At 42.3% G+C, this 25,015-nt stretch overlaps 1 protein-coding gene across 5 annotated transcripts in view; it reads left to right on the top strand.

Annotated features, from left to right (window-relative positions):
• fnip1 (folliculin interacting protein 1) overlaps positions 1-25,015 on the top strand; it is a 77,613-nt gene that overhangs the window by 11,790 nt on the left and 40,808 nt on the right. The window contains exons 1-8 of one of the 5 annotated variants that reach the window (XM_072446058.1): positions 408-448; positions 6,645-6,774; positions 9,755-9,901; positions 10,753-10,853; positions 11,878-11,952; positions 12,135-12,226; positions 13,027-13,110; positions 19,982-20,053. In XM_072446058.1, the coding sequence (XP_072302159.1) occupies positions 438-448; positions 6,645-6,774; positions 9,755-9,901; positions 10,753-10,853; positions 11,878-11,952; positions 12,135-12,226; positions 13,027-13,110; positions 19,982-20,053 (712 nt within the window). In that variant the 5' untranslated portion in view covers positions 408-437. Of the gene's footprint in view, positions 1-407; positions 449-6,644; positions 6,775-9,754; positions 9,902-10,752; positions 10,854-11,877; positions 11,953-12,134; positions 12,227-13,026; positions 13,111-19,981; positions 20,054-25,015 lie in introns of those variants that run through there. The other 4 variants (XM_072446057.1, XM_072446056.1, XM_072446061.1 and 1 more) reach the window with 4 other exon arrangements.

Raw genomic sequence — 25,015 nt, 5'->3', positions numbered from 1 at the left:
ACCGTCGAGGTATCTGTTTTGTTATTGCGCTCTAACCACTGAGCCACAGAACAGAAGAGAGAAAACAACTGCTGAGCACAATACGACTCTGTTTTCTCTCTCTCTCCCCCCTTGCCTCTTCTCTAGCTCCTTTCTTTTCTTTCTCTCCTCCTTTCCTCTTCTCTAGCTCCTTCTTTCTCCTCTCTCGTTCTCTCTCTCCCTGTATCCCTCTCCTCCCTCTCTCTCTCTGTGTCTCTCCCTCTCTCCCTCTCACACTGTCCAGCTCTGATCACCTGACCATCTCATGTCGTCGTGTGAATTCAGTCCAGAGCTATTCTTAGTCCGCCTCTGAGCGAGCGGAGCGAGGGCGAGCGGTGCGAAGGCGACCGCGAAAGGGGAACGAGCGAAAGGGGCAGCGGCTCGGAGGGGGGCGGGGAGACACTGGCACGCCGCTCGCCATGGCGCCCAGGTATGACCGCCACCACGCTGCAGCAGTTCGCCACCTGTAGCGTCGCCATCCTAGCATCAGAAAGCTTGTTGTTTTTAGCACTCGTTGCTAACGGTGAACCCACTGGTGACAGGCACGCTATGTCACTGTAAATTTGCGATTTTGCATTTTAAATCTGGTTTTGCTTGAGGAAAATGTGCCGCAATTTGTGAATGATATTGCAGTGAGGTGTTTTCAAGTTGACGTTTATGTCCAGGAGCATGAAGTACGCACCGCTAAGCTAGTAAAGCGTGTTCGTAGAAGTCTAAGCTGCAAGGTTATTGACAAAAATGAATGTCTCAAGGTTTTTTTTAATTATCTCTAACAATATTCAGACAATAAGTTAAGTCTATTTTTTTTTAATCTTATTTAGTTAATCATATATTTTATTCATGCCTGTAACAGAAATTCTTGACTGGTGAAATTAGCCAACAAAATACATTTTTCTGTCTCTTTTTGAGCTTGTTTTTACCGTTTACCGCAAGAACTTTCATTTAAAAAATAACTGTAGCACTTTCAGCCCTTTTTGATTGACATTTCTGAAGATTAAACTCATTTGTTTTTTTTCCCTGTAATCCATGTTCTGAGTTTTTGCTTTTGAGCTTTGTCAGGTTTTTAAGGAAATGCAGAAGACTATTTTGGGCCTTACTAATTCAGTTTTTTCTTTTTGTGTGTGTGTTTTTTTTTTAAAGCTGATGTTGAGTTGAATCAGCCATGAGGTCATGCTTTTCTGAATGACTTTGTCTCCTCTCGGAGCCACGACTGTCACAAGCTAACGGCGTGACAGCGCAATCCGTGCAGGCATTAAACTGACAACGATCCAGAAGAGGGAACCGGATCGGAGTCGTTCGTCGTGTCGATGTCGTGGTTTTGTACGTCGCCGTCTCGTGTTTGTTGTGCACGCTGCGGGTCCGTTTTCCGAGTTTGTTTTTCTGAACTCGATGCCTCCCTCTCGTCTCCTCTGACCCTTCTAAAACAAAGGAAGCAGTGAAGTTGGTGGTCAACAAATGCTTGGCACATTCCCCTCGGCCGCATCCGATCCCAACCGAGCGCCACCGTTTACTGTGTCTGATTGATGCAGCTTTAGCGTCCAACATTGTTTATCGCTGGTTGAATGCGACGCGTTGTGACTTTTATGATCTTTAGCGCGTTGCATTTTGATGAACCTGTCGTCCTGCGTTTGGGATTGGCCTAGACTGGTTCTCCCTGAATGTTCTCTACAGAAGATAGTAGTCTGGTCCTCCAAGCTCGGAGAAATTATCCGTAAATCTTTTGTTCCTTTCCCTTTTTAACCCATGTTTGCCTGGGCTTTAAGTGCCTTGAAAGTATAAAGCATGGTATAAATTGTGATTAAGGATGTCGTGGTTATTTGGTTATTCGATGATTGTGATTTGTCAGGTCATTTTTCCAGTTTTGACGACATATCTGACGCCAGCGACATGTCCGGGAGAAGAAGGGAGAAAGACTGTGAACGCTGTCGGAAATATCAACAAGAAATTAATGAGCTGAAAACACGGATATTTGTTTTGGAATCTGAAAAAGTTCTTCACGATACCATTCCTGTGTCAACCGATGGTAAGAAGAGCATACTTTTTACAAGAAAAACTGCTACTTTCAACCTAAACCGCAGTGACTCTGTGTCGTTTCCAAAACTGTCTAAAAACCAGAAAGACCAGGCTGTTTCTTGGAACAAACTTGGAGCAAAGCCTAAACGATACAAAGATAACGTGAAGTCACCTAAAATACAGCTCACCAACAGATTTTTACCACTTTCAGAGATGGAATTAAATGAAAAAAGGAAAGTTGACGTGGTCAAAATACAGCGAGGAGGATCTGTGCCAGGAGCCAAGGTCACGCAGATTGTTTTGGTTGGGGACGGCGCGATAAGTCACGTGACGCATGAAAAGATAAACACACATTCTTTTCCAAGCGCCACTGTTTCTGAGATAACGTCACTCCTTCCAAATATTATGGCTAAGCATGGAGGAGCTAAACAGCTGATTGTGCACGTGGGTGCAGTGGACATGCGGCGGGAACAGACTGAAGTTTTGAAAAAAGACTTCTTGAAGTTATTCGACGTGCTTGATAAAATGGAAATCAAAACATTCATAAGTGGACCTCTTCCAAACATCGACAGGAGGATAAACAAGTTCAGCCGGCTTCTTCAGCTGAACACATGGCTGTCCAAAGAGTGTACCCCTAGAGGACTACACTACATTGAGAACTTCTATCTATTCTGGAAACAAGAGGACCTGTTTAAGAGAAAAGGCCCCCACCTATGCAGAGGTGGAGTGAGGGTGCTGACAGAGAACCTGCTCCACGCTCTGAGGCATTGGACTGGGCCTGGACAGGGTCCTGAGCAGATAGTTAGAGAAGAGAGGAATGAGAGAAGAATTCCTGCTCCATCAGCCAGAGACCGAGCCAACGTTTCAACATCAAAAGCACCACAACCTCAGCCTCCACCAAAGGATTCATCAGCAGCTGCTCCACCACCACCAGCAAAGGATTCAGCTCCAGCTGCTCCACATTCACCTCCACCGCCTCCAGCAAAGGAACAATCTTCAAAGGCCTTGGACCCATCTGTGACAAGCCCAACAACATCCCTGTCATCGCCCCTGCCTTCACACCAGCCCTGGGTTCCCCCTGCAACATCTACTCCCACTAAAGATTCATCATTCTCCTTCTCATCTCCACTCTCACCCATGGGCCTTCCCAGCCATTTTGAAAGTCTGATCAAATCAGGCATTAAGATGGCTCCACTCACGCCCAATATAGCAAGGGCTATGTCAATACGTATCAACTCTTCCCTGCACAAGCCGACTACACCAACAAAAGCCCCACCACCCATCCCCCCTCGCCTCTCACCTGGTATCTCCCATAGCTAGGATGCACTGGGTCTCAGCGTTGCCGGGACTTATTGTCACATTAAAAATCAAACCAACCCGGGGCCCTATGTAAAAAGAGCCCCCTCTAGTGCTATTTCTGTAGTCACATCATCACACAGATGGAAAAACAAAATGCGAGCCAGGCCCAATCTGAGAAATGTGATTCATATTCCCTGTGAAAAGATAAAGCCCAGTCCCACTGAAACTAGTCTGAAACTTGCTATGCTAAATGTCAGATCCTTATGTAACAAATCTCTCTTAATTAATAATTTAATTTCTTCTTATAATCTTGATTTTATGTTTTTAACTGAAACATGGCTTGACAAAAACACAGGAAATGTAGTTCTGATAGAATCTGCTCCACCCAACTTTAAGTTTGAATCTGAAACACGAGAAAACAAAAAAGGGGGTGGAGTCTGTGCTGTCTTTAGAGATGAAATAATTACCCGCAGGTTGTCTTTTGGGGTGTTTTCATCATTTGAGTATGTATCCTTTAAAATGGAGCTAAAACGGTCTCCATCCATTCTCTTCATTGTTTTATACAAGCCTCCCCAGCACTGCCAACGTTTTATTGATGATTTTACTGAGATGCTTTCAGTCATATGCACAGACTTTGATGGTTTGGTCATTACAGGTGATTTCAACGTGCATGTTGATAATATTTGTGACAGAAACGCTAAAGAGCTTGATGCTGTCCTTGAAACCTTCAGTCTTACTCAGCATGTGAGAGGCCCCACCCACAGCAAAGGACACACTCTAGATCTCATAATTACAAAGAGGGTAAATATTTCAAACGTTAATGTGATCGATGTTGCTCTGTCTGATAATTTCTGTGTCTTCTTTGACCTGTCTGTTTCTCCCAAACCACCGGTTGGTCCTGCAGTTGTTCAGAGGAGACACATAAGTGATGGCACAGGTGCACTGTTTATGGAAATGATAAACTTTGAAAATGTCTCATGTTCTAATGTAAATGATTTGTTGAACTCTGTTACATCAAGTGTTTTGAATGTTCTGGACACCATCGCCCCTATAAAGGCTAAAATGGTTAAAAATAAGCAGAAGGGGCCGTGGAGAAATGAGGATTCGGTCACGGCACAGAAAAGGGAGTGCCGCAGGGCCGAACGGAAATGGCGCAAGTCAAAGCTCCAGGTTCAAAAAGAGATTTACAAAGAAAAGCTGAACATGTACAACCTAATCTTATGTAGAACTAGGGAAAGATATTTTTCTGAAATAATTGGAAGCTGCAGTAACAACTCGCGTGTCCTGTTTGCCACAGTAAACAGATTAACAAACCCTCCAGCTCAGCTGCCGTTAGAACTCATTTCCACATCCAAGTGTAATGAGTTTGCATTATTCTTTAATGACAAAGTTCAGGGCATTAAAAATGCTATAAATCCCACAATGCAAAAAATTAACCTAAAACCACCAAGACACTTAGAGCTAACTCACTTTGCACCAGTAACTGACAAAACTGTCCATGAGATCATCACCAGTCTGAGTTCATCTACATGCTGCCTTGATGTGTTACCCACCAGATTTCTAAAGTCTGTGCTGAACAGTTTGTTAGCACCATTCACTCACATAGTTAACATGTCGCTTCAATCTGGAACATTCCCAATGTCTTTGAAAACTGCGGTCATAAAGCCTCTCCTAAAGAAGAGCAGTCTTGATGCCGCAGTACTGAGTCATTACCGGCCCATCTCTAATCTGCCATTTTGGGGCAAAGTCCTTGAAAAGGTTGTTTACCAACAGCTCACAGATTTCCTCTTAATAAACAACTCATTTGATGTTTATCAGTCAGGTTTTAGACCTCATCACAGCACTGAGACTGCTCTTGTCAAGGTGACAAATGACATCCGCCTGAACACTGACACGGGCAAAGCCTCAGTCTTAATTCTGTTAGATCTGAGTGCTGCTTTTGACACTGTCGATCATGGGATCCTCTTACAGAGACTAGAGGACTGGGTGGGCATCACTGGCACTGCCCTAAACTGGTTAAGGTCCTATCTGGAAGACAGGAAGTACTTTGTTGAAATTGGTAGCTGTGTCTCAGACCACATGACCCTGACCTGTGGAGTGCCCCAAGGGTCAGTCCTGGGTCCCCTTCTGTTCAACCTCTACATGCTGCCGTTAGGACACATTTTCACTGCGTATCAACTGACCTATCACAATTATGCAGACGACACTCAGATCTATGTTTCACTATCGGCAGGTGACTATGGACCAGTAGATTCACTCTGTCACTGCATCCAACAGATCAGTTTGTGGATGCAAAACAACTTTCTCCAGCTGAACTCAGACAAGACTGAAATAATCGTTTTTGGCCACAGAAACAAAGAGAAAGTGTTAGCGGTCACCTCCAGAGTCTCGCTCTAAAACCTACAAACCAAGTTAGAAATGTGGGGGTAATAATGGACTCAGACTTGAACTTTAATAGCCACGTCAAATCAATAACATCAGCAGCTTTTTACCATCTAAAAAACATTGCCAAAATCAAAAATATAGTGTCAAAACCAGATTTAGAGAGACTTATCCATGCGTTTGTCTCCAGTAGATTAGACTACTGTAACGGCCTGCTCACTGGCCTCTCCAAACGAGTTGTAAAACAGCTGCAGTACATCCAGAACGCTGCTGCTGCTCGGGTCCTGACTAGAGCCAGGAAGTATGATCACATTAGTCCTGTTCTCAGGTCTCTGCACTGGCTCCCTGTGGCTCAGAGAATATACTTTAAAGCAGCTCTGCTTGTGTACAAGTCTCTCCATGGCCTAGCACCAAAGTACATCTTGGATATGTTAGTGCCATATGAACAATCTCGGACTCTGAGGACCTCAGGGACCGGCCTCCTGCTGGTGCCCAGAGTCAGGACAAAACATGGGGAATCTGCGTTTCAGTTTTATGCAGCTAAAATCTGGAACTGTCTTCCTGAAGATGTGAGACAGGCTTCTACTCTGACAATGTTCAAATCTAAGCTAAAAACAGTTTTGTTTAGCTCCGCATATGACTGAAACAATTTCTTCTTTGCACTCTTCTCTTTTGTTTGTGATTTTATTAGTTTAGAAAATCAGTTGGATTGATAATTTTGAATTTAGTTAATTTTATTGTATTTCTGTTTCTGTAATTTCTTTGTGATTTGAATGCATTTTTCCTGCTGTGTGAAGCACTTTGAATTGCCTTGTGTATGAAATGTGCTCTACAAATAAACTTGCCTTGCCTTGCCTTGGCGTTATGTGGACGTTGCAGTTCTTAGCAGCCGTATCACCGTGTGTGTTTTGTGTGTTTTGTGTGTTTGGTAGCTGGCCGGTGCCCCAGCTGGAGCCCTGTCAGATCCGGCTGCTCGTGTACCAGGATTGTGAGCGCAGAGGCAGGAATGTGCTCTTCGACTCCAACGCCAAGAAGAGGGGAGCAGAGGAGGCCAACGTCACTGTAAGGTTTATTTTATTTACACCAATGTCCGTGCACTTTCAACTATAATATACTAGTGTTTTTATTTTTATTTTTTTAAATTTGAAAGCACAATATAATTTACAAGTGGGTTTTTATTATTATTATATTTATTTATATACTTTTCAAATATGTAAGGATTTTTTAAAAACTGTTTTTCCCACCAGTTTCAGTGCACTTCTACCTATAATCTACAGTTTCGGTGCACTTCTACCCACAAGCGTTTTTTTTTTTTTTTCAATTATAGTGTTTATTTTTTCAAATTTTACAGAACAATGAAAAACAATCACGATAAACAAAACAAAACCAGAGAAAGAACAACAACAGATATAATTCTAAAGACATCCAACAAAACTACAGAAACTATTGTCCCACTTTGCCCACAGTCTGTTCAATTTGTCCATTTTCAAATCAAGTCAGGATGTGATTTTATTTATTTATTTATTTAATGTTTTGAATGTCCAGTACAATGTTAGTCGTGTCATCCATCTTTTTGTGAGGGCCTTTTTCACTGCCGCCAGGAGGATGCTTCAGAGGAAACTGTTCATTGTGTCCATGGCAGGGTTTTGAGGCAAGGTTCTGAAATCCACTGGGATGACGTCGTTATAAATTGCCTGTAAAACTTTATTGAACTCAGTCCAAAACTTCTGAGCTACAGGACAGTCCCATGACTCGTGATTGTGGTTATCCTCCTGGCTGCCGTAAGCTAAAGCTTTTCCATGTGAATAATGAGCTCTTTGACATGGCGTCTTTTCGATCCCATTTACACTTTTTGAGTCCTGATTTAATGCTGCGTATCAGTTGCAAACCCACATTCTGCCGTTTCCTGCAGCCCGAGCTTTACTTTGCATTTCTGAGCACGCGGCTCCTGTTTGCTCACATGACCTTGTCGGCTGATGCATCCAATCTTTGTGCTCGTGTTCAAGACTGTGTTGAAACCGGTTTGTCCTGCACTCACATCACATGATGACGGGCTGCTGCCTCATGAGGATGGCTCACTCTGATTCATGTTCACTTCACACTCTAGGCTTTAGTTTTCAGACCTAATTTAGTCCTATTTTAGGATTGAAGCCAGTCTAAACAAGGACTAGTTTTAATCTGGTTTAGTCCTAGTTTAGACCTGGTTTTGTCCTAGTTTAGACCTGGTTTAGTCCTAGTTTAGACCTAGTTTAGACCTGGTTTAGTCCTTGTTTAGACCTGGTTTAGTCCTAGTTTAGACCTGGTTTAGTCCTAGTTTAGACCTGGTTTAGTCCTAGTTTAGACCTGGTTTAGTCCTTGTTTAGTCCTAGTTTAGACCTTGTTTAGTCCTAGTTTAGACCTGGTTTATTCCTACTTTAGAACTAAACCAGGTCTGAACAAGGACTAGTTTAGTTCTAGTTTAGACCTGCTTAAGACCTGGTTTAGTTCTAGTTTAGACCTGCTTTAGTCCTAGTTTAGACCCGCTTTAGTCCTTGTTTAGTCCTTGTTTAGTCCTTGTTTAGTCCTAGTTTAGTCCTTGTTTAGTCCTAGTTTAGTCCTTGTTTAGTCCTAGTTTAGACCTGGTTTAGTCCGAGTTTAGACCTGGTTTAGTCCGAGTTTAGACCTGGTTTAGTCCGAGTTTAGACCTGGTTTAGTCCGAGTTTAGACCTGGTTTAATCAGAGTTTAGACCCGATTTACTCCTAGTTTAGCCCGAGTTTAGACCCGGTTTAGGCCATGTTTGAACCTGGTTTAGTCATACTTTAGAACTAAACCAGGTCTGAACAAGGACTAGACATGTTTTAGACCTGGTTTACTCCTAGTTTAGACCTTGTTTACTCCGGGTTAGGGCTTGATTTATGTAGTTTCTCTCAGGATTAGTCCTGTTTATTGGTTCTGGTTTAATCTTGGTTTAGTCCTGGTTTTGATCAGGGATTTTGCTCTTGTTTTTACATGGTTACCTTTGTTTTAAAGCTGATTTAGTCTTTGTGGGGATCTTGTCCTGGTTTAGACCTAGCTTTTGAGCCCTCGTTTGGCTTGAGACTGGTTCACCAATGGTTAAATTCAAACACCCGGATTAGCTTCAGTTTTGACCTGGTAAAAGCTTTTGGTTTTGTAGTGTGGCCGCTCTGCAGCTCATTGTTTATTTCAGTCCAATGTTTTGAAGCAACAGGACAGTCCCAGAACACTCCTGGCTGCCACAGTTTCTCAAACATTCAACCCCTCTCTGGGAATAATGAGCACTTTGACACGGTGTCACATTCTTCCAACAGAATTAGTCATATTTTGATTGTCGTAATCGTTATCTGAACTGTACAGACTCTGAAACGTATGATAGTTTCTGAGTTTCATAAATAATACACTTTATTCATAATTATTCTCAAAATCAAAGCTTTTAGTCACCACATTTAAACATTTATTTAGTTAAAAAGTCTCAATGTACAATAGAGACATGTGTTTGACCAGTCAACTGATCAGAATTTAATCTATATCACATCTACTCGTGCCATTTGTCAGATATTTTTGGATTTTTGCAGGCGAGTGGTTGTAGAAAGCGGCATGTGACTTCTGTTTACACGAGTGCCAGAGTGTTGGGTTTCACTGGTTTGTGCCCTCGGTTGATCCACCTTTACCCCAGTTCAGGGTCTTTGGAATGGCTTCATAAATGTTCTAAATTCATATATTATTCTTATACTTTTTGGTGCTTTTAACCATGAAACGTTTCCTCATCCCAAACATTCCTGGAGATTAGGGCAGTTCAGTTAATTGAGTATTAATTGTACTTTCAATTACTGCCCCACACATTTACAAAAGGTGTGATTAAATCTGTTGTGAATATAATGGTGCTCATTCTAAAATGGCCGGCGTTATTAAACTTTACTAATACTTCTATTGCAGAATAACACTTGAGAATACATGTTTTTTCATTGTGATCTGTTCCATGAATCCACACTGAAGTTTTAATACAGGATACTTTTAAATGTGGCCTTCCTGTGCGTTTCCCAGAGTGCCGAGGGACACGGGAAGATGTTTGGAAAGTGCTGTCAACTCCGGCCCACAGGGGGCAGCAGCAGCTCCCTGGACAGCTCCTCGTCCTCCACTGAGACTCGGGAACCGAAAGAACAAGGAGGCCTGCGCTTCCAGGTAACGGAGGTGACGACATTACCAATAATTCATTACTTTTTCACAAGTCAGGTCAGTCAGAACAGTGGATGGGCGTTTTTGGTTCTGGATGTTTACAATTAATTATGTAATTAATGATCATATCTTGACAGACTTTTGTGATCCTTTGACTAATCAATGAATCAATACAAATAATAGCAGTTTGGATGGTGGCTAACCCTGTATGAGGTCTCAAACTTACGGCCTGTGGGCCAAATCCGACCCACAAGATCTTATCTTATCTTATTTCTACTGTCCCAATGGGAAGCAAGAAGAGAATCTTGTAATAGGATTTACTAGTACTAGTGAAACACATGTAATCAATCATAAATATTACCTTTTTTCTCTTAACTCCATGAGGGCCTTTGTCCTGCATTATATATTATGATCTCAATTGATTTGAACACTTTTGAAATATGATTAATCATAATGATTTGCATGCCGCGCCTATTTTAATGTAATTCTTTAAATGTAGTATTTTTGTACATCTTCATGATTTCTGAATTGTTAAAGGGTGGACAATAGGGCTTTTAAGTTGGCTAATGTATTTCAAGTCTATTTCAGAATAAGCATGTGTGGTCACATGTAAATCTACAGGACTAAACACAGGTTAGTGGTTCAAGGCCCTTCATTGTCGCTTGCGAGTGTAACTGTCTCTTATGGTGACCGATGGAACTGCTGGGATTGGCCTGGCGTTTATCAGTGTTCTGTAATAGTTTGGTGGAATAATTCCTCTGTGGTGGTGCTCAGCCCGAGGTCTCGGCCTATAGTCCCTCCCCACAGCGCAGCGCTCATTAACATGCGCTAACTTCCTAATATGTCTACACTGTGTTTGATTTCAGGGCTCGCGGTGTTCGTCGGACGTGGTGATGCTCGGGGAAATGATGTTTGGATCAGTCGCCATGAGTTACAAAGGATCAACGCTAAAAATCCACCAGATCAGGTTCGAGTGGCAGAAAGCGCATTTACACATTTTTGCTCAAATTTACTTCATACGGTAAAATGTAGCTTTTCCACAGAAATGTGAAGATTAAATGTTATGATTTTCTACTTTTGGTTGAAGCTATTTTTTGGTCTTAGTTTAGTATTTATTTGAAGGGACAGTGTTATTAATTATATATTAAAGTCTATTTGATGGTTTTCCATCCATCCATTTTCCACCGCTTGTTCCCTTTCTGGGTCGCGGGTGACTGGAGCCTATCCCAGTGACTTTGGGCCTTAGGCGGGGTACAGTGGACAGTGGCCAACTCGTCGCAGGGTCAACACATAGACATAGACATTATAGACAGCCATTCACTCTCACATTCATTCACTAGGGCCAATTTAGAGTCACCAATTTTACCTAACACATGCATGTCTTTGGACGGTGGGAGGAAGCCGGAGAACCCGGAGAGAACCCACGGTAACACGAGAACTGGTCTGATCCGGGAATCGAATCCATGATCTCCTTCTTGGGAGGCAAGAGTGCTAACCGCCTTTGCCACCGTTTTCCTAATTTTGGCTTGTTTGATATGATTGGTTTGTGAAGAAAAAGTGACAAATTTAACGTTGAAAAATACAGGAAGTAGAGTTGAGTTCTAAAACAGAATCCCTCTGTGATGTCATCAAAAAGCGACATCAGGTATTATTATTTGTCATAACAGTGGTGTAATTTATATGGATGGCCCTTTGGCCCTTGTTTACAGCATGGTTGCTATGTAGCGGTTGTGGAATTACCGTCACATGATCTGCTCTTGTTCAACCAGGAAGTAACATTATAAACGTCACCAAAACAGCCCAACTAGGAACTTGCTTTGGCATTGACATGAAAACAACAGTATTGATAGCAAAATATGAGAATTAAGACACGAAAAACAAGTCTGTTGGACTAAATAAGATAAAATGGTACTAAATACTTGGACTGAATATACTGTATACACACACTTGACACTTTCTCAGCCCGTGTCTCTCCTCTGCTCCTCCCTCAGGTCTCCTCCTCAGCTGATGCTCAGCAAAGTGTTCACCGCTCGCACCGGGGGCAGTGTGTACGGCAGCCTCAACACGTAAGAAACGGCTCAAACACGGCTCGAACACAACTCAAACACGCCCCTCGAACGCTCTTCAAACGCCTTTTCGAACGCCCTTCAAACGCCCCTCGAACGCCCCTCAAACGCCCCTCAAACGCCCCCTAATGCTTGTTTCCGGCAGCAGGTGACAGCTCTTCTAATTGGTCCGTTTGTTGCAGGTTGCAGGACAGCCTGGAGTTCATCGCGCAGGATAACAACACGCTTCGGCCGGACCCTCACGCGGGCCCCAGCAGCCTGCTCGGCAACATCGGTACTTTTAACACACACACGCCAAGAGCTGCGAGTGACGATCATTTACAATATTTGTTCCGATCATTTCTTTTGTACATTGAGACTTTTTATAGTCCAAACGGCGGTTGACATGACGACAGACGGGGGCCTAGTTAGAGAATATTTGCGCATTCATTTTCCTTACATTTTGTGTCGATAATGAGCCACTGTTTTGGTTTATTTTGATTTATTTATCATGTTGATTAATTGCCGCAGCTCTTAATTATGTGCGTTTTCTGTTTAATTTGATCATAATCACATGTCACGGTGATCGTTTATTAATCATAAAAAAGCATTTCAGGCTCCGTAAAAGCTGTTGTCCTGTCCAGTTTAATCACTAACCATTCATGTTATTCTGTTTTTTTCTTCTTCCTTCTTACTCCTCTCTCTTTTGTCCCTCCTCTTCCCTCATCTTTCCTCCTTCTTCTTCGCCTCTTTCTCCTTTCCATCCTTTCCCCCCCTCCTCGTTTTCATCACCCGCTTTTCCTCCAATCTTCGCTCGCCTCCTCCCCTTCCTCTGTTCGTTCTTCCCTTGTCCCTATTTTCTCTTCCCCGTCCCGCCTCTCGTCAACCTCCCGTTCTTTCTTTCATTCTGGTCCCTCTCCTCCTCTTCACATATCCTTCCTCCTCTCTTTCTCTCCTCCTCTCTTTATCTCCTCCTCTCTTCATCTCCTCCTCTCTTTATCTCCTCTCTCTCTCTTTCCCGCACTCTCTCTCTCCCTCTCTCTTCCTCTCCCTCTTCCCTCTTCCCTCCTCCATGTTTTTGGCTCGTTTGCGCAGGTTTCTCTCAGCTCTGCAGTCCTCGTCGGGCCTTCTCTGAACAGGGCCCGCTGCGCCTCATCAAAAGCGCCTCTTTCTTTTCAGGTTGGCCGCTAAAAAAACAAAAACTGGCCCCGTCTCGCAATGTGCCAGATGCATGCGTTTGTGTGAGCCGTAGTTTCACCGCCACACACTGCTAAAACCAGCTTACACAAGTGAAAATGACGTGAATTGCAGAAACTTGCCTGTTCAATTTGAGTAAACAATGGAAAAAATATATTTTTCAAACTTTTTTGATTAATTTCCTAATAGTATCTAGATCAATAACTTGCTTTACAAAGTTTCAGGCTAGTTTTTAGATAATTTGCCAGTGGAATTTTAATTGTTATTCTTATTTTTAAGTGCAATTTTCTTGCAACTGTAGTTTGAAATAAAAGCAAAGTGTTAAAATGTTTAATAAATGCCTTAAAAGTCAAATAGATCTTCCAATAATGAAAGAAATCTTATACTGTTAAACTATTTTTAATTTTATCATTTGAAATTCTAATTGCTTGTTTGTTTTTGTCTTTTGTAATGCTTGGTTATTTTTTTTAATCTATTATATCTAGATCATTTTTAGCTAAACATGTTGCCTGATTTGCCCAGTTTCTTCCCTCATTGGCAGAAACGTTAGCTTTGAATAATAAATATATATTCTATATATATTATATATTGTGTGTATGTATATTCTAAATCAAAACTGCTCAGTCAAGTTAAATTCACTCATTTTGCTGCTGTTGCTGGTTCTTTTTAGCTGAGTTCTCCGTCCTGAGCTGTAGTCCTAGCGTCCCACTGCATGGCTGTGGTGACGCTTTGCACTTTGGGAGGAAGAAATACGGCAAAATCCTGGGTCAAACTTGGGCTCGGAGCTCATTTTATTCAAACCTCAATGAATTAGCACGTGGTAGAAACTTAAGTATTAGTTAATTTAGTTTTATGTTTAGAAACGTAAGTTCAATCTGCAGTTTAGAACCTGCTGTATTGAAATGAGACTTTGTTGGCCCACGAGACAACACACCCTTTGGATCACTACCGTGTACTATATTTATGATGTAAATATCTCATGTTACTACGTGGGCACCGGCGGCTTATTGTACAATTTATTTATTTTGTTGTCGCTGCTTTTATTCAGGAGCACTGTACAGCCCGAAAAGTACAGTAATTCATAGATGAAAATAGTTTGAAGATTGATTCTTAGTAACTAATTCTTCTTAAGTCGTTTCTAAGCTGGAATAAATGATTTGTTATTTATGAATTAGGTCTTTGTTCATGTTTTATTAAGGCTATTTTCTATAAAGTGGTACTGAATTATTTTTGTAATAGAGTAGTTGACAAAAAAAACTAATACATTATTTCCATTTAGCTGTCTTGATTTTCTTATATTATTTTAAATAATAATTATTATTGTAGAAAAAGCTTCAGTTGTAGTCATCTGGACTCAGTTTGAAAAAATAGACGTTTCGACTCTCATCCAAGAGTCATTGTCAATAACAGAATTTAGGTCGAGAACTCCGATATTAATACTGTTCTGTGGTAATTGGGAGGAGCCTTCCTGAAGTAGAAAGAGTTGTTTGTTTCAACAGAAACTCCCCTTTGTATCTACCGAGCTAGCCTATTCAGAATCTTAATGGGCTATTAGAAACCTCTTTGTCTTTGTGAGACCCTGGCTCAACCACCCTGAGTACCTGATTAGCATCTGAATGTCCTTTACCTTTCCAGGGGTTCAGAATCCCATTATAAATAACAGGAAGATGAAACCTAAGCCCTCCATTTCTGTTTAAAGAAGGTCTTTCTTTTTTAACAAAAATAGCTTCCTTGACTCCTCTTTCAAACCATCTTTTCTCCCTGCTTAAAACCTTCACCTCACCGTCTTCAAACGAGTGATTAGAGGCTTCAAGATGGAGATGCACGGCACTCTGAGGTCCTGAACTTGTATTTCTTCTGTGCTGATAAAGCCTCTTGTGTAGAGGCTGTTTCGTCTCACCTATGTAACGTTCTTTACAACTTTCTTCACTGCATTGGATCGAATAAACTACATTGCTCTGTTTTTGAGTCGGCAACTTGTCCTTTGGGTGAACCAGTTTTTGTCTTAAAGTGTTGCCTGGTTTAAAATAAACAGGGACTTCGTGTTGTCTAAAAATTCTCTGCAGTTTTTCCGACAGGCCAGACACATAAGGGATAGAAACACCCTTCCTTCTCTGTTCAGTTTCCCTTTTGTCCTGCTTCTTGGTTCTCTTCACTCTGTTGAGAGCCCAAGCGGGGTAACCACAGGCTGAGAGGGCATTTCGGACGTGTTTTTCCTCTTTCTTCTTGCCCTCTGAGCTGGTGGGCACACCTTGAGCTCTGTGTTGTAAGGTTCTGATCACCCCCAGCTTGTGCTGTAGTGGGTGGTTGGAACCAAAGAGCAGATACTGGTCCGTGTGTGTAGGTTTCCTATATACTTCTATTTGGAGTTTCCCGTCCTCTCCTCTGATCGTGGAACAATCAAGAAAGGCCAAGCGATTCTCCTTAGCGTCTTCTCTTGTAAACCTAATATGTGGGTCCTGGACTCAGTTTGAAAAAATAGACGTTTCGACTCTCATCCAAGAGTCATTGTCAATTATTGACAATGACTCTTGGATGAGAGTCCAGATGACTACAACTGAAGCTTTTTCTACTATGGAACACGCCTGGACGAATGAGGGATTACACCGACATATTTCCAAGAATTTTGGGCCAAAAACCTTGGATTTAGTTCGGGAACTCGAATCTGTAGCCAGGAAACTAGCAGACAACAGGAATCACTTGAGGTTCAATCTTAGATGCAGACAGAACAACATGATCCCGAAGAGCCTGCAGATCAAATCACCGGTCAGAGGACACAGAGCAGAGAAGATTTGGAGAAGGAGCCTTATGCAGATGCTCAGTGAAAGGATCCAGGAAAACAACGTCAGAATTGATAAATTGAAAGGCAGAACAGGAACTTTACAGGAGAAATTAACCAGCATACTCCCTGAAGAAGCTTTCAAAAGAGTGCTGGATTTTACACAGACGGCACAAGAAGCACAGCACAGGAAGAGCAAAGAACGCCAAATCAAGAAGTTCAACATTCTTTTGAACAAAAAGAATGCAGGTGAGGTCGAGCTAGACATTAGGACTGAGACAGACAAATTAGCGACCAGCAAAAACAATTGGATTAAGAACCTATCAGATCGTGTTCTGACACAGGCAGAAAAGGAGGTGCTCTCTAAAGGGCTCAACTTTTCTGTCACCTCTAAACACATCCCTACAGAGGACTACATCACAGCCACTGAAACTGCAATTAGGAACAACAAAATGACTGAATCGGAGGCTACAGACCTGAGGTTACGTGTCACAGCGACCCTGAAGAGTGCCAAACCACCGCCTTCAAATATCACAGCTGAAGAGAGGAAAGCACTTTCAGCACTGGAAAAAGATCATAGCATCAACATCCTCCCAGCAGACAAGGGACGTTGCACTGTGATTCTCAACGCAGCTGATTACGAAGACAAAGTCCACACCCTCCTCGAGGACACGACCACATACGAGCGCTTGAAAAGAGATCCGACCAGTGGCTACAAGAAGAAAGTGATAGACTGTTTACAAAGGCTGGAAAAAGAGGAAGCGATAGACCGGCCTCTGTATTACAGACTGTATCCTGGTGAAGCCATGCCTTGCATTTATGGCCTTCCAAAAATACACAAAAAGGAGGTTCCACTCAGACCCATAGTGTGCAGCACAGATTCCATCACCTACAATGTGGCCAAGCATTTAACAACTATATTGGCTCCGCTTGTGGGGAATTCGGAACATCATGTGGAAAACACGCACAACTTTGTGGATAAAGTGAAACATCTCCAACTGGACCCAGATGACCTCATGGTTTCATATGATGTTGTGTCCCTGTTCACCTGCATCCCGACCTCTGATGCAGTAGCAGCAGTGAGGACCAGACTGCAGGAAGACACCACCCTACAGGAAAGGACCAAACTGACACCTGAACACATATGTAAACTGTTGGACATCTGTCTGAACACCACTTACTTTCAATTCCGGGGACAATTTTACAGACAGATTCATGGCTGTGCCATGGGCTCGCCCGTCTCTCCCATAGTGGCCAACCTGTACATGGAGCACTTTGAGAAGAAGGCACTGTCCTCATTCTCAGGCAAAGCCCCAAAACTGTGGCTCCGCTATGTCGATGATACTTTTGTAACAATCAAGAAACAAGAGCTGGAAACCTTCTCTGATCACATCAATGCTGTGGACCCACATATTAGGTTTACAAGAGAAGACGCTAAGGAGAACCGCTTGGCCTTTCTTGATTGTTCCACGATCAGAGGAGAGGACGGGAAACTCCAAATAGAAGTATATAGGAAACCTACACACACGGACCAGTATCTGCTCTTTGGTTCCAACCACCCACTACAGCACAAGCTGGGGGTGATCAGAACCTTACAACACAGAGCTCAAGGTGTGCCCACCAGCTCAGAGGGCAAGGAGAAAGAGGAAAAACATGTCCGAAATGCCCTCTCAGCCTGTGGTTACCCCGCTTGGGCTCTCAACAGAGTGAAGAGAACCAAGAAGCAGGACAAAAGGGAAACTGAACAGAGAAGGAAGGGTGTTTCTATCCCTTATGTGTCTGGCCTGTCGGAAAAACTGCAGAGAATTTTTAGACAACACGAAGTCCCTGTTTATTTTAAACCAGGCAACACTTTAAGACAAAAACTGGTTCACCCAAAGGACAAGTTGCCGACTCAAAAACAGAGCAATGTAGTTTATTCGATCCAATGCAGTGAAGAAAGTTGTAAAGAACGTTACATAGGTGAGACGAAACAGCCTCTACACAAGAGGCTTTATCAGCACAGAAGAAATACTAGTTCAGGACCTCAGAGCGCCGTGCATCTCCATCTTGAAGCCTCTAATCACTCGTTTGAAGACGGTGAGGTGAAGGTTTTAAGCAGGGAGAAAAGATGGTTTGAAAGAGGAGTCAAGGAAGCTATTTTTGTTAAAAAAGAAAGACCTTCTTTAAACAGAAATGGAGGGCTTAGGTTTCATCTTCCTGTTATTTATAATGGGATTCTGAACCCCTGGAAAGGTAAAGGACATTCAGATGCTAATCAGGTACTCAGGGTGGTTGAGCCAGGGTCTCACAAAGACAAAGAGGTTTCTAATAGCCCATTAAGATTCTGAATAGGCTAGCTCGGTAGATACAAAGGGGAGTTTCTGTTGAAACAAACAACTCTTTCTACTTCAGGAAGGCTCCTCCCAATGGGCGGGTCTTACCACAGAACAGTATTAATATCGGAGTTCTCGACCTAAATTCTGTTATTGACAATGACTCTTGGATGAGAGTCGAAACGTCTATTTTTTCAAACTGAGTCCAGATGACTACAACTGAAGCTTTTTCTACTATGGAACACGCCTGGACGAATGAGGGATTACACCGAAATAATAATTATTATTATTGATGATGATGATGATGATGATGATGATGATGATGATGATGATGATGATGATGATAATAATAGTATAATTAATATTAATATTTTTTACAGATTAATGCTAATAAAGGCACATTTAAGACTTTCTAAATACAATATGTTTTAATCACAGTGACAAAGTGAATTATCATTGTGCCTTTTTTAATTCGATGACGCGTTAAACCTTTCACTGCGCTTGGTATTTTAGTTTAAAGTCAACAAACACGGACTGTTAAAGTATTCATATTTTTATACTCGTTGATTTGTCATGATTCTCCCGTCATGTCTGACCCAGGACTCCGGAGTGGTTGCATGCAGTAGTATTTGTGGGTGGTGGTAGTATAAGTAGTTTTGTTTGGGTGCTTCACATAAATGCTTTCTCTTCACTCTAGTTCTCTTTATATTTTTCCTCTTTTCTTTTCTTTTTGTGTTCAGTGTGTGGTTCACATGTGACCAGCTGGAAACAATCTCAATAATAATAGTCTATCCAGCTCGAGTCGGCTTTGTTCGACCTGAAGGTGAAAGATCAGAACCTCTTCAGTCAAAAGCTGCTCATTAGCTGGTTTCATTTATTAACACGTCTCAATATAAAGCACAAACGGTGACGCATGGATTAAATATGAGTACAGCCCATAGAGGGGGAGGGTTGGTGTGATCCAAGGGCACCTCAGAACAGGCTTAGGGCCTTTCACTTGGGTCTAGAACAGGCTTAGGGCCTTTCACTTGGATCTGGAACAGGCTTAGGGCATTTCACTTGGGTCTGGAACAGGCTTAGGGCGTTTCACTTGGGTCTGGAACAGGCTTAGGGCGTTTCACTTGGATCTGGAACAGGCTTAGGGCATTTCACTTGGATCTGGAACAAGCTTAGGACGTTTCACTTGGGTCTGGACAGGCTTAAGGCGTTTCACTTGGATCTGGAACAGGCTTAGGGCCTTTTTATTTGGATCTGGAACAAGCTTAGGATGTTTCACTTGGATCTGGAACAGGTTTAGGACATTTCACTTGGATCTGGAACAGGCTTAGCGCCTTAATACCAAAAAATAAGCCATTTTGTAGATTTGCCTTGGTGTTTTGGATTTGCAAACGTAACATTTTTACCAGCTCCACCAGTTTGAACGTGCCGTGCCTCATTTTAGCCCAGAACCTTTATCAGTCAGTCACCATTTTCCATACTCTCCAGACAATAACGATCCATCGCCGTGGTAAATATGGTAGCAGCATCCGGAGCATCTGTAGGTTGCCTTTACTGTACAGTGTTATAGATTATTTCAAAACAATCTTATTTTTTGTTGTAATTTTTACCCCTAGTGTGGTTGTTAATGCTGAGTAACACGAGTTAACAAGTTAAGAGTTCATCAAAAACGACAGCGATCCATAAAGGTGGAGCCCACATAGTTTACTGTGGTCATTAAGTGAAAGATTATAATTGTTGTTCTTTCCTCTATTCGTCCCAGGCCACAGTCACCCCATGGACATGCCCGGCAGAGGACTCCACGATGAGAGGGACAGCGGCATCGCGCGCTCTGGTACGTCAACCTGCTCCAAAAAGGTCCAAGACGTCAATTACAAATGAAAGAGTGTGAATATGACTTCACACGGGTGTTAAGAGGTTTACTCCGCACCGCATTACGCTCGCATCGTTAGCTAATTATTTTTGATGTGTGTAATGTTTCATTATATCTCGTGAACTTATAATAGTTCTGATAAAGACCATAAAAAACATTCTAATTCAATAATAATAATAATAATGTACAGGACAAAATTAGGACGGAGAAAGACTGTTAGAGCTGTCTCATAAGAGACGGAAATCTACGGGAGACGAGAGATGCGATGTGATCCGTCGCGCTAATAAACAAACGCACGTGTGTGTTGTATCAGTCCGCACGGGGGAGTGCGCATGCGAAAAATCATCCATAACGCCTTTAAGGCTTATATGTTTGCAGATAATTGTCCCATTTAGTCCAGATTTTTTTTTTATTTGTCCATTTCTTTATTTATTTTTTTCAACCCTACATTGAACTAATTAAATATTGAATTGCAGTACTTTAAGGCAGTGGCAAAGTGCTATAGACCACAGTATATGTAGTATTTAGTTAGTTTAGATGTTCGTTATGTTACTTCCTTATACTTTTCCACTCTCTTATGTAAGCCCCGGCGGCATCTTGTTGTTTAACCTTATGTTGTGACCCACTTTGACCTTGAAGTCCCTCGCAAACAGTTTAAAACAGCTGACGGCTCCGGCACGCAGCAGCCTCCAGTCGTTTAAACTTTACAGCGTCTACTTAGCGACAGAGTTTCAAAGAAGTGACGTCACGCTTCAGTTTGAAGGGGACGAGAGCCATTCCCTCTTGGAGCACATTGAAAACTAGAAATAATGCCAAAATTTGACATCTTATTAGATCATATTTATTAGAAATTGAGATTGTTTCATTAAAAATAACAAAATGCATGTTACCTGGATAGATCTGAACAGAGGACGTCCTGGTGGAGATTGTTTGCAGAAAAACAAGTATTTACATCAAAGTACACCAAATGTATACATTTCCCATGGCATTTCTTTGCTCTGCCTCAGCAACGAAACCTCTTTTCTCCGATCACGGCAAGTTTTGGAATCTGTGTATTGACCAGTTAACGATTATTCGATCACCATTTCTTCTTTTTTTCTAATTTTTTTCAGTTTTCAAATGTATAAACAAAACAACACGGAACACAACGGAATCTGACCAGAGAGCGAAAAAAAATAATAAAAATAAGCATCAACTAAACATTCAAAACCAAAATGACAGCATATTTAAGGTTCATTTGATTTTTCTCCATTTGTTTTATGTCCGTTACTGTGTCAGTCCAGTCCTTGATTGTTGGTGATGTCCGTGTCGACCTTTTATTTTAGTTTTTTGTGTGATGTCCTTTTTTCCTACCACCAAAAGGACATTCCGACTAACTTATCGCAGACCCATACCTCCGGAAAAGTAGGACATTCCCAAACATGTGTGGTAATGCTGCCACCAGTATGTTCCTGCGAGCACGTTCACACGCCACTATAAAAAAAAACGTGACGCGCTTTTCCAACGTGATGCTTTCAACGAAGGGAAATTGAACCGGGACTCCCATCTCCATTCCTCTCGTCGTCCCTCCCTCGGGTCACATCGCCGCCTCACATTTTGGAGGGTACGAGAGGCATGTGGGGAATTGTACTTTCTGCTCAAACGGTGCACGTCACACACAGCAGAGTAAAAATAGCTGATCCCAAAAGCCGCTGCAGTAAATGAGCGGCTAATTCGGGCCCTGACTTTCCCTCCCATTTTCCTCCCATTTTCCTCCCCTTACCCTCCCCTTACCCTCCCCTTTCCCTCCCCTTTCCCTCCCCTTTCCCTCCCCTTTCCGGGCCAAAACTTCCATCGTCAATTTATTTATTTATGGTTTTGTTGAATTATTGTTTAGGAGTCAAAAAAGTTGTTTGTTTTGTGTAAAGTCTGTATAACCTTTGGATGGAATGAGTGTCCCCGGTGTGATGTCACTTCCTGTCATTTTCGACAGATTTTTCTGACTTTTTCTGTCCAATAGCTTCTGGGTTGTTGTAAAATTATAATTTATTTGCACAGAAGGTGTAAATACACACAAAAAAAAAATATTAGAACATGGTAAAAACCTGTCATGGGCACTTTAACCTCTGTTGGGTGGTGGTGAAACGGGCACAATGCCATAAATACTGAAAAGCTTTTTGGTGACACATTACATAGTCCTAATATACAATGGATTTCAGGCATCACACATTTCAAGCCAAAATGAGCCAGATCAAGTGCATTTCAGGGCTAACCTCTCTCTTAAAAACCAGAAAGACCAGGCTGTTTCTTGGAACAAACTTGGAGCAAAGCCTAAACGATACAAAGATAACGTGAAGTCACCTAAAATACAGCTCACCAACAGATTTTTACCACTTTCAGAGATGGAATTAAATGAAAAAAGGAAAGATGACGTGGCCAAAATACAGCGAGGAGGATCTGCCAAGGTCACGCAGATTGTTTTAGTTGGGGACGGCGCGATAAGTCACATGACGCATGAAAAGATAAACACACATTCTTTTCCAAGCGCCACTGTTTCTGAGATAACGTCACTCCTTCCAAATATTATGGCTAAGCATGGAGGAGCTAAACAGCTGATTGTGCACGTGGGTGCAGTGGACATGCGGCGGGAACAGACTGAAGTTTTGAAAAAAGACTTCTTGAAGTTATTCGACGTGCTTGATAAAATGGAAATCAAAACTTTCATAAGTGGACCTCTTCCAAACATCGACAGGAGGATAAACAAGTTTAGCCGGGTTCTTCAGCTGAACACATGGCTGTCCAAAGAGTGCTCCCCGAGAGGACTACACTACATTGAGAACTTCTATCTATTCTGGAAACGAGAGGACCTGTTTAAGAGAAATGGCCCCCACCTATGCAGAGGTGGAGTGAGGGTGCTGACAGAGAACCTGCTCCACGCTCTGAGGCATTGGACTGGGCCTGGACAGGGTCCTGAGCAGATAGTTAGAGAAGAGAGGAATGAGAGAAGAATTCCTGCTCCCTCAGCCAGAGACCGAGCCAATGTTTCAACATCAAAAGCACCACAACCTCAGCCTCCACCAAAGGATTCATCAGCAGCTGCTCCACCACCACCAGCAAAGGATTCAGCTCCAGCTGCTCCACATTCACCTCCACCGCCTCCGGCAAAGGAACAATCTTCAAAGGCCTTGGACCCATCTGTGACAAGCCCAACAACATCCCTGTCATCGCCCCTGCCTTCACATCAGCCCTGGGTCCCCCCTGCAACATCTACTCCCACTAAAGATTCATCATTCTCCTTCTCATCTCCACTCTCACCCATGGGCCTTCCCAGCCATTTTGAAAGTCTGATCAAATCAGGCATTAAGATGGCTCCACTCACGCCCAATATAGCAAGGGCTATGCCGACTACACCAACAAAAGCCCCACCACCCATCCCCCCTCGCCTCTCACCTGGTCCCTAACTCTCCTTGGCTACAAAAGCCCCACCACCCATCCAACCTCGCCTTTTACCTGGTATCTCCCATAGCTAGGATGCACTGGGTCTCAGCGTTGCCGGGACTTATTGTCACATTAAAAATCAAACCAACCCGGGGCCCTATGTAAAAAGAGCCCCCCCTAGTGCTATTTCTGTAGTCACATCATCACACAGATGGAAAAACAAAATGCGAGTCAGGCCCAATCTGAGAAATGTGATTCATATTCCCTGTGAAAAGATAAAGCCCAGTCCCACTGAAACTAGTCTGAAACTTGCTGTGCTAAATGTCAGATCCTTATGTAACAAATCTCTCTTAATTAATAATTTAATTTCTTCTTATAATCTTGATTTTATGTTTTTAACTGAAACATGGCTTGACAAAAACACAGGAAATGTAGTTCTGATAGAATCTGCTCCACCCAACTTTAAGTTTGAATCTGAAACACGAGAAAACAAAAAAGGGGGTGGAGTCTGTGCTGTCTTTAGAGATGAAATAATTACCCGCAGGTTGTCTTTTGGGGTGTTTTCATCATTTGAGTATGTATCCTTTAAAATGGAGCTAAAACGGTCTCCATCCATTCTCTTCATTGTTTTATACAAGCCTCCCCAGCACTGCCAAAGTTTTATTGATGATTTTACTGAGATGCTTTCAGTCATATGCACAGACTTTGATGCTTTGGTCATTACAGGTGATTTCAACGTGCATGTTGATAATGTTTGTGACAGAAACGCTAAAGAGCTTGATGCTGTCCTTGAAACCTTCAGTCTTACTCAGCATGTGAGAGGCCCCACCCACAGCAAAGGACACACTCTAGATCTCATAATTACAAAGGGGGTAAATATTTCAAATGTTAACGTGATCGATGTTGCTCTGTCTGATCATTTCTGTGTCTTCTTTGACCTGTCTGTTTCTCCCCAACCTCCGGTTGGTCCTGCAGTTGTTCAGAGGAGACACATAAGTGATTAAGTGAATGGCACAGGTGCACTGTTTATGGAAATGATAAACTTTGAAAATGTCTCATGTTCTAATGTAAATGATTTGTTGAACTCTGTTACATCTAGTGTTTTGAATGTTCTGGACACCATCGCCCCTATAAAGGCTAAAATGGTTAAAAATAAGCAGAAGGCGCCGTGGAGAAATGATGATTCGGTCAGGGCACAGAAAAGGGAGTGCCGCAGGGCCGAACGGAAATGGCGCAAGTCAAAGCTCCAGGTTCAAAAAGAGATTTACAAAGAAAAGCTGAACATGTACAACCTAATCTTATGTAGAACTAGGGAAAAATATTTTTCTGAAATAATTGGAAGCTGCAGTAACAACTCGCGTGTCCTGTTTGCCACAGTAAACAGATTAACAAACCCTCCAGCTCAGCTGCCGTTAGAACTCATTTCCACATCCAAGTGTAATGAGTTTGCATTATTCTTTAATGACAAAGTTCAGGGCATTAAAAATGCTATAAATCCCACAATGC

This window comes from Eucyclogobius newberryi, unplaced genomic scaffold (genome assembly GCF_026437365.1).
Source record: "Eucyclogobius newberryi isolate DKJ021-1_F unplaced genomic scaffold, fEucNew1.0.hap1 SCAF_15, whole genome shotgun sequence".
NCBI lineage: Eukaryota > Metazoa > Chordata > Actinopteri > Gobiiformes > Gobiidae > Eucyclogobius > Eucyclogobius newberryi.
Note: the sequence above shows the minus strand (reverse complement) of the source record. Positions and strands in the feature narration are given on the sequence as shown.